Source organism: Theropithecus gelada, chromosome 12 (genome assembly GCF_003255815.1).
Source record: "Theropithecus gelada isolate Dixy chromosome 12, Tgel_1.0, whole genome shotgun sequence".
Taxonomy (NCBI): Eukaryota; Metazoa; Chordata; class Mammalia; order Primates; family Cercopithecidae; genus Theropithecus; species Theropithecus gelada.
This window is the reverse complement of record NC_037680.1, coordinates 46227612-46247086: the sequence shown is the minus strand read 5'-3', so window position 1 is coordinate 46247086 and position 19475 is coordinate 46227612. Positions and strand designations below refer to the sequence as shown.

Here is a 19475-nt window from a genome sequence, read left to right as displayed (position 1 = left end):
CCAGTTTTCCCAGCACCACTTATTAAATAGGGAATCCTTTTCCCTTTGCTTGTTTTTGTCAGGTTTGTCAAAGATCAGATGGTTGTAGATGTGTGGTGTCATTTCTGAGGCCTGTGTTCTGTTCCATTGGTCTATATATGTTTTGGTACCAGTACCATGCTATTTTGGTTACTGTAGCCTTGTATCATTTGAAGTCAGGTAGCATGGTGCCTCCAGCTTTGTTCTTTTTGCTTAGGATTGTCTTGGCTATGTGGGCTCTTTTGGTTCCATATGAAATGTAAAGTAGTTTTTTCCAATTCTGTGAAGAAAGTCAGTGGTAGCTTGATGGGGATAGCATTAAATCTATAAATTATCTTGGGCAGTATGGCCATTTTCACGATATGGTGCTCTACACTTTCAGAGAAACTTCTCTAGTGACGAACTATAGAAATGATCCCTGAAAGTATAGTCTTGGCATAACATAGATTTTATAAAACTCAGTTTTACTGCATGAACTGAATTGCCCATGTACACAGATCTCTGCCAAATGGTTTCTAGGATACCTAGCTGTATATATTAATGAAATAATGCTACAGAAACCATATGAGAACATTACACATCTTTGATAGATTTCTGAAATAGTCATGCATCCTTTAACAACAGGGATATGTTCTGACAAATGTATTCTGAGAAATGCATCCTGAGGTGATTTCACCATTGTGCAGACATAGAGTGGACCACTGAGGCTCTGTGATTAGTGTATTGTTCCTAGGCTACAAACCTGTCAACCTGTTACTGTATTGAATACTACAGGTAACTGTAACACAATGGCATTGTTTTAAATCTAAACATATATAAATACCAAGAAGGTAATGTGTTGTGCTATGATGTCAAGATAGCTACATCACTAGGCAATAGCAATTTTTCAGCTCCATTTATGATTTTATGGGACTACTGAAATATATGCAGTCCCTAGATAACCCCAAATGGCATTATATGGTGCATGAGTAGCTTTCTATCACTTGGATTTATTGTATGATTTGGTTCAGATTGTTAAATATATTGAAATTGATTTCTTATTTTCAGACTACTATCCATTCAATTGAAATTTTTATAAGGGTCTAGATTCTAATGAAATTTTAAGCTTAAAAACTCAATCTCAATTATTAGTAAAAAGCAATTCTAAAAAATCATTAAAAATCAGCTCATAACAACATATTGTTTATGTTCAGCATGTTCAAAAGAAAGCTGCAGAATGGAAAATCAAGATAGATATTATAGCAGGTAAGACAAATCTCAATCCTAATATCCAAAAGGGCCAACATGCATTCGCCCAACCAAAACTTTCATGCAGGTGCTGAGAAGATCTACTATAAAGTATGCTTTGCAGTGTGGCAAAATGTGCATGATTGGTAATAGATTGGAAATGGAGTAAAAGCAGAGTGATCACTTAGCTTAAGACTGTCCTAATTTATGCAATTTACTGAAAATTTCTAATAGCACTCAGGTATTTGGTCACTCCAGACTCAGGCGGAACACTGTATAGCAGCACAATGGCTAAAAACATGGGCTTGGGGCCAGGCATGGTGGCTCACGCCTGTAATCCCAGCACTTTGGGAGGCGGAGGTGGGCAGATCACCTGAGGTTTAGAGTTCGAGACCAGCCTGGCCAACATGCTCAAACCCCATCTCTACTAAAACTACAAAAAATTAGCCGGGCATGGTAGCGCACACCTGCAATCTCAGCTACTTGGGAGACTGAGGTGGGAGAATCGCTTGAGTCCCGGAGGCAGAGGTTGCAGTCAGCCGAGATTGTGCCACTGTTCTTCAGCCTGGATGACAGAGGAGACTCAGTCTCAAAAAACAAAAACAAAAACAAAACAAACAAACAAAAAAAAACGTGGGCTTGGATTTGGTCAGATCTTGGTTTGAAATTCATTCATGGAAAATGCTATCAGATTATTTCCGGATAATCTAATTTCTTTTTTTTTTTTTTTTTTGGGAGACAGAGCCTTGCTCTGTTACCTAGGTTGGAGTGCAGTGGCAACCTCCACCTGCCGGGTTCAAGCGATGCTCTTGCCTCAGTCTCCCGAATAGCTGGAACTACAGGCGTGCACTACCATGTCCGGCTAATTTTTTTTATCTTTAGTAGAGACAGGGTTTCACCACACTGGCCAGGCTGGTCTTGAACTCCTGACCTCAGATGATCCTCCAGCCTCTGCCTCCCAAAGTGCTGGGATTACAGGTGTGAGCAACCGAGCCTGGCCTCTAATTCCATTCTCTAATTGCCCCTGGAATCAAATAACATTTATCTTTTTCTTCTAAATATCAACACTATGAGTAAATCATGTTTAATACATTTTTATTACTAAATTGGGTAATAGTCACAAACATCAAAACAGGAAAAGCATATAACTAGAAGCTAATTATAAGCTAAGCCCAAAATAAGAGTGCAATAAGGGAACATGTTTTTTCACAATAGACAATGAATTGCCACTGTAGTGTTAAACATACAGCTGGATATATTACTGTTCATAATAATAATGTAACATATACATCTGTTCATCTTCCTGTTATTTTCAGTGTTGCATTACTTAGACAGTTTTAGGGGTGTTTTTTTCTGTTTTTTTTTTTTTTTTTTTTTTTTTTTTTTTTTTTTTTTTTTTTTTTTGAGACGGAGTCTTGCTCTGTCGCCCAGGCTGGAGTGCTGTGGCCGGATCTCAGCTCACTGCAAGCTCCGCCTCCCGGGTTCCCGCCATTCTCCTGCCTCAGCCTCCCCAGTAGCTGGGACTACAGGCGCCCGCCACCTCGCCCGGCTAGTTTTTTGTATTTTTTAGTAGAGACGGGGTTTCGCCGTGTTAGCCAGGATGGTCTCGATCTCCTGACCTCGTGATCCGCCCGTCTCGGCCTCCCAAAGTGCTGAGATTACAGGCTTGAGCCACCGCGCCCGGCCGGTTTTTTTCTGTTTTTGTTTTTTGAGATGGAGTCTCCCTCTGTTGCCCAGGCTGGAGTGCAGCAGCACGATCTTGGCTCACTGCAACCTCCACCTCCTGGGTTCAAGGGATTCTTCTCCTGGCTCAGCCTTCACGAGTGGGTGGGACTACAGGAGCACCACCACACCCAGCTTTTTTCTAATTATTTTTGGTAGAAACGAGGTTTCACCATGTTGGCCAGGCTGCTCTTGAACTCTTCACCTCAGCTCGTCTGCCCGCCTTGGCCTCCCAAAGTGCTGGGATTAGAGGCGTGAACCACCACACCCGGCCAGTTTTAGGTATTATATGCAGTATGGAACACCTTGGAACAGTCCCAGTAGTATACCGAGCCAGAGCCTTGCTCCTCCAAATGTGGTCCTCAGACCATCAGCATTAAAATCCCTGGGATTTCCTTGTTAGAAATAAAGAATTTCAGGCCGGGCGTGGTGGCTCACGTCTGTAATCCCAGCACTTTAGGAGGCTGAGGCGGGCAGATCACAAGGTCAGGAGATCAAGACCATCCTGGCTAACACAGTGAAATTCTGTCTCTATTAAAAAATACAAAAAAATTAGCCAGGCGTGGTGAGCACCTGTAGTCCCAGCTACTCTGGAGGCTGAGGCAGGAGAATGGCATGAACCTGGGAGGTGGAGCTTGCAGTGAGCCCAGATTGCGCCACTGCACTCCAGCCTGGGCGATAGAGCGAGACTCCATCTCAAAAAAAAAAAAAAGGCCGGGCGCGGTGGCTCAAGCCTGTAATCCCAGCACTTTGGGAGGCCGAGGCGGGTGGATCACGAGGTCAGGAGATCGAGACCATCCTGGCTAACATGGTGAAACCCCGTCTCTACTAAAAATACAAAAAACTAGCCGGGCGTGGTGGCAGGCGCCTGTAGTCCCAGCTACTCGGAGGCTGAGGCAGGAGAATGGCGTGAACCTGGGAGGCGGAGCTTGCAGTGAGCCGAGATCGCGCCACTGCACTCCAGCCTGGGTGACACAGCACGAGACTCCGTCTCAAAAAAAAAAAAAAAAAAAAAAAAAAAAATTTCAGGCTCCACCCAGACCTACTGAATTAGAATCTGCATTTCAACAAGATCCCCAGGTGATTTGATTGCACATTAAAACTTGAAAGCTGTGACATACAGGAATAGACTACTGCCATCCCTCTAAAATAGATCAGTAGTAAAGAGTTTGGAGAATCTACATTATTCTTTAGAAGGAAGAAATATGAAAAACTAGTTTTCGTTTTAGAGTTTAGGAGGAAAATGGGTACTTACTACAATTATTAAACTCTGGGTAAGAAAATTTTGAAATAAGCATGGTTATTATGAGATTAAGTTAGCTACAGACTATTAGGAAATTAAAAATAGAAAGGTGCCATCCTTTTCATAGGATTTACTTTTTGGTCCACTTTTTATCCTTCTAAACTCTTCACTTGTAACCTCAAATTTCAGTATAAATGGCCATAATAACAGAAATGCCAAGCTGCCATGGCCAATGCTGGGAATATAGCAAGTCACTACTTGGATAAGTTAAAGGTTCTAAAATGTTCGGTTTACCAGCACTTAATACTTTTCTTAGTTTGTTGTTGTTGTTGTTGTTGTTGTTTAGTCAAGGGTGGTAAATGCTTGGAAATATAATTTTATTCTTAGGTGGCTTTTGTTTTACAGAGCTTCGATATGACCTGCCAGCATCATACAAGTTTCATAAAAAGAAATCAGTAAGTCTCTTGATTTTGGCTGGTCTACATTCGGTATTGAAAAGTTTTCTGGGCCGGACGTGGTGGCTCATGCTTGTAATCCCAGCTACTCGGGAGGCTGAGGCAAGAGAATCGCTTGAACTCAGGAGGCGGAGGTTGCAGTGAGCTGAGATTGCCCCACTACACTCCAGCCTGTGCAACAGAGTGAGAGTCAGTCTCAAAAAAGAAAAAGAAAAAAAAAAAGAAAAGCTTTATGACAAGTAATTATTTCTAGTGTTATCAACTTTCCTGTGTAAATACAGAAAGACAGCCTAGGAGACACCGTAAATGGCCTGTGGGAAGGGCCCATAGTCAACAGCTAATATTCTAGTTCTTTATTAAATGCTCTGGGTACAAAAAGAAAAAAAAAAAACTGTTTTTGCTCTTTTCATATAGCATATATTTTATTAGTTTGTACTAATACATTCTCATATTACAAAGGCAATTTAATGGAAGAATCTTCCTTTTGATATTTGAATCATCTGAAATAACACAAACAGAACTATACATTCAAAGAAATCTCATTTGCATAACAAAAAGACAAGTTAAACAACAACAAAAAATTTTTCCTTTCTCACAGGTGGACATTGAAGTGGACCTAATTCGGTTTTCCTTTTAAAAGCCCCCGCAAACAAAAGTAGTTTAAAACCTATTTAAAATGAATAAAAAATTGGTTTACTAAACTACTGGTCTCCAGCACCATTTTCTGTTTTCTGTTGTTTGGATGCAGGTTCTTCTTTGTCTGTTTCTTCTCTTGCTCTTTTCACAGGTCCTATAACATAACAATTAATTTTTGTTAAATTCAACATAAGTACTGCTCTATTTTAATACTGAGTACAATTACTAATAATGATACTGTTGAAAAAGATGCAACAACTTCCTTGCACCAATCAGAAAAGGCTTTTCTCTTAGTACAGACCTGACCTCTAGATTCATCTTCCAAATATCCTGTCCCTGACTTATACAACAGCATAACCAAGGTAAATCATAATAATCCAAGAATGGCACTTATCCAGAAGTTGAAAAGCCAAATCCCTATTCTCTGGCAAATCATTTATTTATGAAAGTACAAATTTTCTCATGAAACTACCAAAGGACTTAGGAAAAAACTTACCAGTTGCACCATTTTCATCATGTTCATCATCACTAGCAAATTTCGTTTTCTTGCCCTGAAACTGTACTTTTCCTTTACCAGACCCAGGCTGGGCAGCTTTATTACCCTTTCCTTTTCCTTTAAATCTACGACCTGTAGAGACACAATTGAGCACTCTGTAAAGAATTTTTTTTTAAGTCTCTTGTCAATGTTTTTGAACACTGATTAAAGTTTTTGCTCAAGTAAATGGGTTCAACAACCAAACTGTTAAAGAAAAATCAGAATAAATGACCTTTTGACTTCCATTTGTTTAGGGATTCTTGTTGGTCTTCTATTATTTTTTTCAGTGCTTCTTTTTCCACCTCTCCTTCTAGTACTTCCCAAGTCACTTCTTTGTTCCTTAATTGTAGGTTACCATTATTTGCATCTTTGGCTTTACCCAAAGCTTCCTTGGCTTTTTCTTTAAATAGAATTATCCCCTATACCAGAGACAGAAAACAAAAGCCATACCCTTAGTTTTTTAGTCCCACAATTAATTTCTTTGTTCAAAGTAATTTTTTCTACCCTGCAAACCTTCCATGCCTTTACCAGTTTGAATGAACTTTACTGAACAGTAGAAAAGGAATGCTACAGAAGTAAAACTGCAATAATCAATATGAACAGTTATTCATAGTATAATTCAGAAACTATCAGACATCACATATAGTGACAATAACAACAAAGTAAATGATCAAGTAGAAACTAGTTCAGGCCGGGCGCGGTGGCTCACGCCTGTAATCCCAGCACTTTGGGAGGCCGAGGCGGGCGGATCACGAGGTCAGGAGATCGAGACCATCCTGGCTAACATGGTGAAACCCCGTCTCTACTAAAAATGCAAAAAATTAGCCGGGCGAAGCGGCGGGCGCCTGTAGTCCCAGCTACTCGGGAGGCTGAGGCAGGAGAATGGCGTGAACCCGGGAGGCGGAGCTTGCAGTGAGCCGAGATCGCGCCACTGCACTCCAGCCTGGGCGACTAAGCGAGACTCTGTCTCAAAAAAAAAAAAAAAAAAAAAAAGAAACTAGTTCAGTATAATTCAGAAAATATCAGACATCACATCTAGTGACAATAACAACAAACGATCAAGTAGAAACTAATTTAATAAACACAATTTTAAAAATTGCTTTCTACTAATTTTGTCTAAGTTTCTACAGATTTTCAAACTGACTGCTAAAAAGCATAGGAATGTTTCCAAACCTCTTTTGCTCCTCTGACGAAGTCTATCCATTTTATTTCACCATGATTTGAGAAAAGTATGTGTAAATCTTCTCTACAGGTCTGATCATCTAAATCACCTGAAAATTTCAGCAAGCATCCAATCTTTTCTTCTAGAGATTTCTATAAAAATATACAAAGCGATCAAAAAGTTTCTTAAAAGCAACAACAGACCATAAATGACTCACACCACATTATAGCTATACAAGAAAGAGCCTAGAAACCAAAATGCTATTTTAAAGTAGTTTCTCTTGCCTAGGCAGCAAGAGCGAAACTCCATCTCAAAAAAATAATAATAAATAAATAAAGTAGTTTCATAGTGTTGGTGTTTTCCTTTGTCATCCTTTATCCCAAAATGGCTTTCAATATTATTTGATCTCTTATACAACTGGCATTTAGTTATAAACTACATAAAATCTGGTTATTAAACTATCTTGGAAAATAATTCTAGGCAGTATTTATCATACTTTAAAAAATTTTTAGGCCAGTTGCAGTGGCTCATGCCTGTAATCCTAGCACTTTGGGAGGCCGAGGTAGGCGGATCACAAGGTCAGGAGATGGAGACCATCCTGGCTAACATGGTGAAACCCCATCTCTACTAAAAAAAAAAATATACAAAAAATTAGCTGGGCATAGTGGCGGGTGCCTGTAGTCGCAGCTACTCAGGAGACTGAGGCAGGAGAATGGGGTGAACCCAGGAGACGGAGCTTGCAGTGAGCCCAGATCGCGCCACTACACTCCAGCCTGGGCGACAAAGCAAGACGTCTCAAAAAAAGAAAAAAAAAATTTTTTTTTAAAGAGTCGTTATTATTTTCCCCAAATAAAAAATTTTACCTGTAACTTTCTAAATGGAAATACACATCACTATCTTATTAAGTCAAAAATAGCCGGGCACGGTGGCTCAAGCCTGTAATCCCAGCACTTTGGGAGGCCAAGACGGGCGGATCACGAGGTCAGGAGATCGAGACCATCCTGGCTAACACGGTGAAACCCCGTCTCTACTAAAAAATACAAAAAATTAGCCGGGCGAGGTGGCGGGCGCCTGTAGTCCCAGCTACTTGGGAGGCCGAGGCAGGAGAATGGCGTGAACCCGGGAGGCGGAGCTTGCAGTGAGCTGAGATCTGGCCACTGCACTCCAGCCTGGGCAACAGAGCCAGACTCTGTCTCAAAAAAAAAAAAAAAAAAAAGTATTAATCTGTGATTAGAATCTTTAGAAGTTATAGGACATTTTCTCATAAACATAAGTTCTAGGCATAAATGAACTTTTTCTGAATATTTCAAAATATATTTTCCTGTGTTTTATTATATTCTTTATTTTTAGACAGGGTCTCATTCTGTCACCCAGGCTGGAATGCAGTGGCATGATCTTGGTTCACTGAAACCTCCACTTCCTGGGTTCCAGTGATTCTCCTGCCTCAGCCTCCCGAGCAGCTGACATTACAGGCATACACCACCACGCCTGGCTAATTTTTGTATTTTTAGTAGAGGCGGGATTTCACCATATTGGCCAGGCTGGTCTCGAACTCCCAACCTCAGGTGATCCACCCACCTTGGCCTCCTAAAGTGCTGGGAATACAGGCGTGGGCCACTGCACCCGGCCTTTTCGTATTTTAGAATATATTTCCTATCCTTAGTGTTCTCTTTTCCCTCAATATAATACCTGTGCAATGACAACTATAGATAGCTTTGCTTACATATTTTCTTGAAAAAGTCCTCAGACTTAAAAGCTATTCATTTAACTATGAATTACAGATATACTAGATAGCAGTAATATATACTTACCATTTCAGCATCTTCTTCTAACTTTTGTTTTGCTTCTTGCTCTCTACAAATAAAAATATCATAATTATAACATACTTCCATTTACTATATAAGAAAATTAAGTCCTAATAAAGTTAACCAATCATGATCACTAAACTTACTTAACCAAAGCCAGAAGTCCTTAGGTTTTTTTGATCGTCCAATGCTAGACTGCAATGCAATTTGGCCCCGAAATTGTCAAGACAGCTTAAGATCGCAATGTTTCACTAGCAAAGAGAAAGGTCTACTGCCACTATTTCAGAGCTCACCAACTATATTTCTGTCAGAGCATTAAGGAATTCAAAGTATGTCATGATTAGTTCAACATACTTACTGTTTAGCTCTTAATTTAGCTTCCACTTTGTTTTGTTTTCTTTCTTCATTTTTTTTGGCAAAGTAATCATCCCTAAAGAACACACAGTACAGAGGCTAAGTTCACGAGAACAAAGTTAAGACTGCAGATTATTTTGAATAACTTAAGCCATGGCACAGCAATAAATGTTGCATACATTTACTATCAACATAATCATCAACTAAAACTTCAAAATATGCCAAGGAAGTTACTCTCATGTTGTTTTAAATAACAGCTTTACTAAGGAAAAATTCCATGTGCCACAAAATTCACTCTTTTAAAGTGTACCTTGAATGTTTTTTTAGTATATTCAGTTGTACAACCATCACTACTAATTTCAGAACATTTTCATGACCCCAAAAAGAAACCCCCTATCCATTAGCAATTTCATGTTGATTTTCATTTATCATTCATGTATAGGGGAAAAAAAGTGTATCAGAAGTCATGCAAATAATATTGCAGTTTTCTATAGTGTTAATTCCACAAAAGGAGAAAATTCTAAAATCCCCAAGATCCAAGAATAACAGCAATTATGAAAACCATGTTAAGTAATTTTTGAGGAATTAACACTGATACTATGACTGACACTATGACTGTGATCCATCACAGTGCATCTCTAAGTCAATCAGGTTTAGTATATACCATTTAGAAGACCGTAATTCACTAAAATACTAAAAATATTGGCCTTTCAGGGGATGCTACTTCCATGCTCCTTACCCTAGTGTGTCAATTCCATATAACTAAAAGGCCAGGAGAAACATCAGCAAAAAGACTTACTTGAAAAGTATTAGCAGATCTGTTTCTTTGTACTTCTGGTCAGGGGTCTCTACAAACTTCTTAGCAGATTCAATGCTATCAAACACAACAAAAATTGATCCCTATAAAAAGGAAGGAAAATATTTTTTAAGTTATTTCCCATATATTCTAAAACTAGAAAAAGTCTGTATTATCATACCTTAAATGCTTTATGCAATGTTCTTCTCATCTGAATATTTAGTACTTGACCTTTATCTTCTAACCATTCTTTTATGTCATCAAGAGTTGCATCAGTTGGGAAGCCTTTCTGTGAAGAGTGGGCAGTAATGTACAAATAACAAATAATGACTTCTCAGATAAACAATTGGAGAGAATTTGATTCATTTTATCTTGAAATGAACACAGGATATACCTATCTATCTCTATTTATCTTTGTTAATCACTTAACAGCCTTGTTTAGGAGCCACTACTCTCCAGTGCAATAAAAGTGATTCATCTGGTATTTGCTTCAAAATAATTCAGTTGAGGCAAAAATAAAACAAGATGATTTGCATGTTCTGTTAATAACTAGTAAAGCTAGTGATGGTACATTATTGAATCTATTTATATACATCTGACATTTTCCATAATAAAAAAACTATTTAAAAATATGCTAAAGAAAATTGCAATCAAGTTTAGCTGCTGATAAGAACAGCTAACATGCAGTTGGTGCTTAGAATATGTCAAAGATTTGATCCAATGGTGTATTTTTTTTTTTCATTTAATTCTCACAACAGTTCTACAAGGTAGAAAATATCCATGTTTATGAAGATAAAACTTAGGACCAGGCATGGTGGCTCACACCTGTAATCCCAGCACTTTGGGAGGTCAAGGTGATTGAATTACTTGCGCCCAGATTGACACCAGCCTGGGCAACACAGGGAGACCCCTGTCTCTACAAAAAATGTTTAGCCACATGTGGTAGCATGCGCCTGTAGTCCCAGCTACTCAGGAGGCTGAGGTGGGAGGATCACTTGAGCCCAGGTGGTCAAGACTGCAGTGGACCATGATCAAACCACTGCATTCCAACATGAGCAACAGGATGAGATTCTGTCTCAAAAACGAAACAAAAAGAAACTTAGGTTAAGAATATTACAAAAGGACATAAAGTAATTAGTGAGGCTGTGATTCCTGAGCCCTTATTCTTCTGTACTTTACTTTCTAAATAAATGTAAGATGTTTAAGTGCATCACAGGCCCACTTACAATATAAACAGATCTGTTTTTTACATCATTTTTATACTCATCAGTCACTTCAGGTAGGGGTTTGCTTGGAGACCTTCTGATTTTAGTTTTATCTTCACTGATTTCCATGAGTTCTGCCTTGGATTTGCTCAATGCTTCCACAATTACATTAAAGTCTGTTGTTAGACGGTTCAACCTGAAGAGTACATATAAAAATGTAAGACTCAGCAGTAGCACTCACTGTAAACAGAAAACCTAAAGATTATTTTTAAAAGCTTGTTACCTGTTGAATTTTATCATTATCTCCAAAGGTACCCAGCCTTCATCCAGTTTTATCTGTTCCTTTAGAAACTTGTCCCGTGGCAAATTGAAGTCGCCAAAATAATACTGTGAGATAATTACAATGTATTTCAGAACACTGTATAATATGAACTCTAATCCTGACATTACAGTACCACGTTCTGTTATTTAAAAATACATGTCATAAGTTACAAAAGGCAATAAACATTTTCCCCAAATATATGATAATAAAATGTTTACAATACAAATTAGCAAAAAGATAAAACTAAAATGTCAATTATTAAAATAGTGTAAGTAACAGATATGTCAATAGACTAGAAAACCTTAAAGAAGAATATATTTAAAGATTATATGAAAAGCCTCTTGCAAATCAGTGTGTAAAGAATAGATGGTTAAATAAAAAAAAACTGGAATAGGCCGGGCGCGGTGGCTCAAGCCTGTAATCCCAGCACTTTGGGAGGCCGAGACGGGCGGATCACGAGGTCAGGAGATCGAGACCATCCTGGCTAACACGGTGAAACCCCGTCTCTACTAAAAATACAAAAAACTAGCCGGGCGAGGTGACGGGCGCCTGTAGTCCCAGCTACTCGGGAGGCTGAGGCAGGAGAATGGCGGGAACCTGGGAGGCGGAGCTTGCAGTGAGCTGAGATGCGGCCACTGCACTCCAGCCTGGGTGACAGAGCCAGACTCTGTCTCAAAAAAAAAAAAAAAAAAAAAAAAAGAACTGGAATAAATTGATTAATCACTCAATTTTTTTTTTTTTTTTTTTTTTTTATTTTTTGACAGTCTCACTCTCTCGCTCAGGCTGGAGTGCAGTGGCATGAACTCAGCTCACTGCAACCTCCACTTCCCAGGTTCAAGTGATTCTCCTGCCTCGGCCTCCTAAGTAGCTGGGATTACAGGCATGTGCCACCACGCCCAGCAAATTTTTGTTATTTTTAGTAGAGACCCAGGGTTTCACCATGTTGGCCTTGAACTCCTGATCTCAAGTGATCTGTCTACCTCGGCCTCCCACAGTGCTGGGACTGCAGGCATGAGTCACCACACCTGGCCTTCTAATATTTTTAAATTAAAAAATAAGGGACAGGGGCCAGGCATGGTGGTGCACGCCTGTGATCCCTGCACTTTGGGAGGTCAAGATAGAGACCACCCTGGCCAAGATGGTGAAACCACATCTCTACTAAAAATACAAAAATTAGCTGGGCGTAGTGGCGCACACCTGTAGTCTCAGCTACTCAGGAGGCTGGGGCAGGAGAATCGCTTGAACCCGGGAGGAGGAGGTTGCAGTGAGCCAAGATCATGCCACTGTACTCCAGCCTGACAAGAGTGAGACTCCATCTCAAAAAAAAAAAAAAAAAGGTGGGGGGGGGGGGGGGGGGGGGCAGGAGTGCTGGTTCATGCCTAATCCCAGCACTTTAGGAGGCTGAGGTGGGTGCATCGCTTGAGTCTAGGAGTTCAAGAGCAGTCTGGGCAACATGGCAAGACCCCATCTCTACCAAAAAAAAAAAAAAAAAAAGGCCAGGCATGGGTGGTACGTGTCTCTAGTCCCAGCGTAGGAAGCTGAAGTGGGAGGATTGCTTAAGCCTGGCGGGTTGAAGCTGCAATGAGGCATAACTGTGCCACTGTACTCCAGCCTTGGAAACAGAGTAAGACGCTGCCTCAAAAAAAAAAAAAAAATTAAAGTAAACATTTATCAAATTTAACCATAGAGGTACTCTCAATATACACGCAAAGGAAAAACCCAAGTATGACTATTTGGAATGCCAGAAGTAACAAAAAAAGTAAAAGACAAATTTGTCAAGAATTCTTACAAACAAAGAAGAAGGGTAAAAAGAGAACACCCTAATAGAAAATAGTTAAAAGGTATTTTATTGGCCTCTCATGGTGGCCCAAGCCCATAATCCCAGCACTTTGGGAGGCTGAGGCGGGTCAATTTCTTGAGGCCAGAAGTTTGAGACCAGACTGGCCAATGTGGTGAAACCCTGACTCTACTAAAAATACAAAAAATAGCTGCACATGGTGGTGCACACCTGTAATCCCAACTACTCAAGTGGCTGAGGCACAAGATTAGTTTGAACTCAGGAGGTGGAGGTTGCAGTGAGCCGAGATCACTGCCACTATACTCCAGTCTGAGCGGAAAGCAATACTGTCTCTCTGTCTTAAATAAAAAAAAAAAAAAAAAAAAAGACACTTTATTTTTCGGAGGTCGGGTCTTGCTTTGTTGCCCAGACTGGAGTGCAGTGGTGCAACCATAGCTCACTGCAGCCTGAAACTCCTGGGCTCAACTGATCTTCCGCCTCAGCCTTCCAAGTAACTAGGACAACAGGCACATGCCACCATGCCCAGCTAACGATTTTTTTTAAAATTATAAAAAATAGGCCAAGCGCAGTAGGCTCATGCCTATAATCCCAGCACTTTGGGAGGCCAAAGCAGGCGGATCACTTGAGGTCAGAAGTTCAAAACCAGCCTGACCAACATGGTGAAACCCCGTCTCCACTAAAAATACAAAAATTAGCCAGACATAGTGGTGTGCACCTATAATCCCAGATACTTGGGAGGCTGAGGAATTGCGTGAACCTGGAAGGTGGAGGTTGCAGTGAGCTAAAATCACACCACTGCACTCTGCACTCCAGCCTGGGAGATAAGAATAAGACTCCATCTCAAAAAATAAATAAATAAACTACTGTAAACTAAAAAAAGTCCAACTTCATTTCATTATTAATCAAAGAAATACAATTTAAAGCAATGAGACAGCATTTTTCATCTAACAAACTGGCTTAGATTACGAAAAAAACCAAGACTACCTAGTATTGACTTGAACACAGAGAACTAGCCATGCAGGTAAGATGTAAACTGACAATTACCAGTGGTTTTTTAAATGTGCATAATCCTTGAGCCAGTATGGCTCCTTCTAAGAATTTTACCTTGAAAAAAATCAATAATAAAAATGTTTACTAAGATTTATATACAAGAATATTTGTCAAAGAATGATTACAGCTAAAAAAATTAGAAGGATCCTTCGTTTTAAAGAGGAGAATGAAAAAATTATTGATTACAAAACTTTTCTCCACAAAAATGCATCCTATGTTTAGCGGGGGAAAGGGAAGGAAATAAAATTGTTAGAAATGTACCACTGTGGTGGGGGATGTTTTTAAAGGTGAAGGCACTATGCTTGTGTGGAGGCAGGGGATATATGGAAAATCTCTGTACCTTCCACTCAATTTTGCTGTAAACCTAGAACTGTTGTAAAATATAAGGTCCACTAAAAAAATAAAAATTAATATGAGCATGAAGCAAAGTGTCAAAAGCTTTTAATCTTGATTACCTCAGAAGAGTAGGATTTGAGAGTTAGCAGGTTGTAGGAGAGATATAACCTTTTCTATATACATCTTAGTATTGTTCTAAGTATTAAACACAGAATGAGTAATTTCTAATTTTTCTCCCCACAATCATAAGGAAATTAATATTAAAAAAAAGGAACATAAGACATTTTAAATGCAGAGGTGCAGCTTAAAAAAAAAAAAGAAGGCCGGGCGCGGTGGCTCAAGCCTGTAATCCCAGCACTTTGGGAGGCCGAGACGGGCGGATCACAAGGTCAGGAGATTGAGACCATCCTGGCTAACATGGTGAAACCCCGTCTCTACTAAAAATACAAAAAAAAATAGCCGGGCGAGGTGGCGGACGCCTGTAGTCCCCGCTACTCGGGAGGCTGAGGCAGGAGAATGGCGTAAACCCGGGAGGCGGAGCTTGCAGTGAGCTGAGATCCGGCCACTGCACTCCAGCCTGGGCAACAGAGCGAGACTCCGTCTCAAAAAAAAAAAAGAAAAAAAGCAGTTCAGAGAATTGCAGAAAAAACCCACACCAAACAATATGATCTGAGGGATTCCTTAGCAAGAACATAAGTTTAAAGATAATTTCCTATGCAACCATTATTGATATTGTAAAGATTTAAAGGTTTTTTTCTTTTTGACTTTAACTGAACAAAGAACGATATGCAAATCAGGAAGCCTCCCCAGCCAGAGTATGCTCACAAAGACTCTCAAGTTTCTTCCCCCTGACCCCCCCAAAACAATATCTCGCTCTGTCATCCAGGCTTGAGTGCAGTGGTATGATCACAGCCACTGCAGCCTCTACCTTCTGGGCTCCATCAATCCTCCCACCTCGGCTTCCCAAGTAGCTGGGACTACAGGCAAACCGCTAACACACTCAGCTAATTTTTAAAAATTTTTTGTAGAGATGGGGCCTCATCATGTTGCCCAGGCTGGTCTCTAACTCCTGGACTCAAGCCATCCTCCTGCCTCCGTACTGCAAAGGTACTGAGGATCACTTGAGGTTATTACGTTAACATAAACATAATACCTAAATTTGAAAAAATGCTAAGAGGGGTTTGAAAACAGATACTATATTAAAATTACTGGCCAGGCACAGTGGGTCACACTTGTAATCCCAGCACTTTGGGAGGCTGAGGTGGGCAGATCACCTGAGGTCTGGAGTTCGAGACCAACCTGGCCAACATGGTGAAACTCCGTCTCTACTAAAAATACAAAAATTAGCCTGGTGTGGTGGCGTGCTCCTGTAGTCCCAGCTATTTGGCAGCTGAGGCAGGAGAATCATTTGAACCCAGGAGGCAGAGGCTACAGTGAGCCGAGACTGTTGTAGTGAGTCAGGATAGTGCCACTGCACTCCAGCCTGGCCAACAGAGTGAGACTCCAGCTCAAAAAAAAAAAAAAAAAAGATACTATATTAAAGTTACAATAGCTGAGAACTGACTGGGCAGAAAAAAACTACGAAGATCATCAAAAATATAGTGTTATTTAACAGGGAAGGTACTTTACCAAGGACTTTTATGTTACTTATGTGTCAGGCATTCTTCTAAGTACTTAACATTATATTCACTGGCCGGGCGCGGTGGCTCAAGCCTGTAATCCCAGCACTTTGGGAGGCCGAGACGGGCGGATCACAAGGTCAGGAGATCGAGACCATCCTGGCGAACACGGTGAAACCCCGTCTCTACTAAAAAATACAAAAAAACTAGCCGGGCGAGGTGGCGGGCGCCTGTAGTCCCAGCTACTCCGGAGGCTGAGGCAGGAGAATGGCGGGAACCCGGGAGGCGGAGCTTGCAGTGAGCTGAGATCCGGCCACAGCACTCCAGCCTGGGTGACAGAGCGAGACTCCGTCTCAAAAAAAAAAAAAACATTATATTCACTAATCCTCCAAACTACCTTATGAGGAGGGAACTACTATTATCCTCATTTTATATGGGACTAAGAAGCTAAAATTTTATATGAGACTATGAAACTAAAATTTTTAAAAGATTAAGTAACTCTAGTTTATAGTGTTACCTTTTGAAATGTTTGTACATCTTAAGTTTCACAACCTGGCTCCACCAGTATAAAACTGTATGCTATTATATGTTCATCTAAGAATCAAAGGCAAACCAAATGTTGAATATGTCCATATACTGAAATGAAATGTTCTTTCTGTATTTGTGTTGCGGTCCTACATTTTCTTTCAAGGAACTTGTTTTTGCAGTTTATAGCACAGGAATCATACCTCAATTTGATGACAGATTTTGGCCTCCAGGGCAGCCATCTTTTCATTATCACCATTTTCAGCCATTGTGGCTATCTGTAAAATTTCCCAAATTAGCATAAAGTTATTTTTTTATATAAAACTCAAGACTAGAAAGAGAATGTTTACAAAGTATTACTATCCCATTGTTTTCTTAAAAAATCAGGAATTTCTGTTTTCACAGGTTGTTTATTTACTCAATTCTCAAATATCTCAACGAAGCAACACTTTGGAATAAGTGATGAAAAAATCTAAAAACTATAAAAAACCTCTCTCTCTCTCAGTAAATCACTACCCCATCTTCTATAACAAGAAACTGTTTATCTCACTTGGCTGGTCAAGAAAGCTTTAGGGAAAAAAACTCCAATCACTTACTAACCATTTCCAGCTTTAAACAGATATCTGTCAGTATGTCACCATGGCTCGCTGTACATTTGTTTGGTTTGGTTCATTTTCTTTTTTCTTTTTTGGAGACGGAGTCTCGCTCTTGTTGACCAGGCTGGAGTGCAATGGCGCGATCTCGACTCACTGCAATCTCGGCCTCCCAGGTTCAAGTGATTTTTTCGTCTTAGCCTCCTGAGTAGCTAGAATTACAGGCACCCGCCACCTCGCCTGACTAATTTTTGTATTTTTAGTAGAGACGGGGTTTCACCATGTTGGTCAGGTTGGTCTTGAATTCCTGACCTCAGGCGATCCACCCCCCTCGGCTTCCCAAAGTGCTGGGTTTACAGGCGTGAGCCACCGCACCCGGCCTTATTTCTTTTAAAATGCAGTCACAACTGACTTACCCAAACCTTGTATTATAACTTTTAAGGTGAAAAACGTTACAGTTCCTTAGATACTCTATGCTAAGGAACACACGAAAACAAAAATGGGAGAATGTGGTCACACTAGCAAAACATTAAACTGGGGAGTATGCCTACTAATTTACTAATACATTGGATAGCCAGTTTCCTGTTTCGTATTCCTGACATTAGCATTGCAGGAAAAAAAGGAGGCTGTGCTATTGGTTTGCTAGAAATTACAAACCAAGTCTTCTAATTACAAAGTACTTGCCTCTAGGACTCTACTAAGTCACCCAGTCATCCCAATTGTACAAAAGTTACATGAACAAATTATCAAGAATATTGCCATTAGTTGACTCTAGTTATGAACTGATGTAGGTACACTTCTTGGAAACATCGCCTGACACACTGCAATTGCATTCGCTACCCTGGATACACATAGGAAGCACTTGCAACGGGGTACTGCGTGATCCACATCCCCCTAGAGAAATTATTCAATTTCATGCATTGTCTTGTCTATCACAATTTACACTCCTAAGTTACCACAGTGATCTAGAGGCCCCTACAAAGCAAACGATGAAATAAAAGAACTATTTAGAACTTGCGGCCGGGCGCGGTGGCTCAAGCCTGTAATCCCAGCACTTTGGGAGGCCGAGACGGGCGGATCACAAGGTCAGGAGATCGAGACCATTCTGGCTAACCCGCTGAAACCCTGTCTCTACTAAAAAATACAAAAAATAGCCGGGCGAGGTGACGGGCGCCTGTAGTCCCAGCTACTGGGGAGGCTGAGGCAGGAGAATGGCGTGAACCCAGGAGGCAGAGCTTGCAGTGAGCTGAGATCCGGCCACTGCACTCCAGCCTGGGCGACAGAGCAAGACTCCCTCTCAAAAAAAAAAAAAAAAAAAAAAAAACTTGCAAAACCTATTTGGTCTAATTTTGGAAATGCGCTTCATCAGATAATTTTCCAGAATGCACGACTGTAAGTGAAATATTACCCACGTTTTCCCGTTTCACACCGAAACCTGATGTGAGCGATGAAGGCCCTAACAGACCAAGAGTGACAGTGACACTGGGGTACATCTGCGGCCCAAAGTTCTTTGGCCTCCAGTCAGTCCCATAGGCTCCACAGAACCCTCCGACGTTTACCCGTAACCACCTCCGCAGAAACTTACAGAGATGGCCAGAAGCCTTCGGTGAGACTAGAACGCGGTGGAGGTAAGAAAAACCGAAAAGACGCAGTGGGGATGGGAGTAGCCACAGTCCCGTCTCTCAGCAACCGCGGAACTGCCTGGGCACCAGCCACGTGCGGGGAACCCCAGGATCCCGCATTCCTCGCGGGGGCGGCCTCGCCGCCGCCCGCGCCCCCTCCGCTCCGCTGCCTCCGGCTGAGGCCCACGCGGCGCTCGGCCTGAACCGGAGGAAGGCGAGGGAAGGACGGACGCCGCGAGAAGCAGTAAGGAACGGAAACGCGCAGTCGCGCACCAGCAAAGCGGGCCCTTATTGTAGCTTCTCATTAGCCACCAAGAATTGCTCACCTTTAAGGTTCCGGCCACAGAGCCGCGCCACAGGCTCACACACAGCAACACCAACGACTCCACTTCCCAGCTCCGCCGGCCGGCCTAAAGCGCTCCAAGAAGATGGGGACCGTCCCAGCAGCCCTT

General features: G+C 41.1%; 2 protein-coding genes and 1 pseudogene across 7 annotated transcripts in view; 1 reads left to right on the top strand and 2 right to left on the bottom strand.

Moving 5' to 3' along the window:
- The window catches only part of METTL5 (methyltransferase like 5), a 13957-nt gene extending 8591 nt beyond the window's left edge, over positions 1-5366 (top strand). For 3 of the 6 annotated variants that reach the window (XM_025405068.1, XM_025405069.1, XM_025405071.1), the window contains exons 6-8: positions 1212-1263; positions 4616-4665; positions 5264-5366. In XM_025405068.1, the coding sequence (XP_025260853.1) occupies positions 1212-1263; positions 4616-4665; positions 5264-5302 (141 nt within the window). In that variant the 3' untranslated portion in view covers positions 5303-5366. Of the gene's footprint in view, positions 1-1211; positions 1264-2087; positions 2090-4615 lie in introns of all 6 variants that reach the window. The other 3 variants (XM_025405067.1, XM_025405066.1, XM_025405072.1) reach the window with 2 other exon arrangements.
- On the bottom strand, positions 374-452 carry LOC112636864 (annotated as a pseudogene).
- SSB (Sjogren syndrome antigen B) lies at positions 5060-19475 on the bottom strand. Its single transcript, XM_025405065.1, has 12 exons — positions 19350-19475; positions 17012-17086; positions 11442-11545; positions 11180-11354; positions 10135-10242; positions 9957-10057; positions 9162-9233; positions 8810-8852; positions 7010-7150; positions 6069-6255; positions 5798-5929; positions 5060-5455 (listed from the first exon to the last, which is right to left on the bottom strand). The coding sequence occupies exons 2-12, from the start codon at positions 17075-17077 to the stop codon at positions 5367-5369; spliced, it is 1218 nt and encodes a 405-aa protein (XP_025260850.1). The 5' UTR covers positions 17078-17086; positions 19350-19475; the 3' UTR covers positions 5060-5366.

Bases quoted from the DNA above. Each gene is read 5' to 3' on its own strand.
- SSB (XM_025405065.1), bottom strand. From the start codon at position 17,077: ATGGCTGAAAATGGTGATAATGAAAAGATGGCTGCCCTGGAGGCCAAA. The intron at 9,234-9,956 runs GTAAGTCTTTTT...TGTGTTCTTTAG, and splicing joins GATCTGCTAATACTTTTCAA to GGATGATTACTTTGCCAAAA. The intron at 8,853-9,161 runs GTAAGTATGTTG...TTTTATTTGTAG, and splicing joins GCTAAATTAAGAGCTAAACA to AGAGCAAGAAGCAAAACAAA.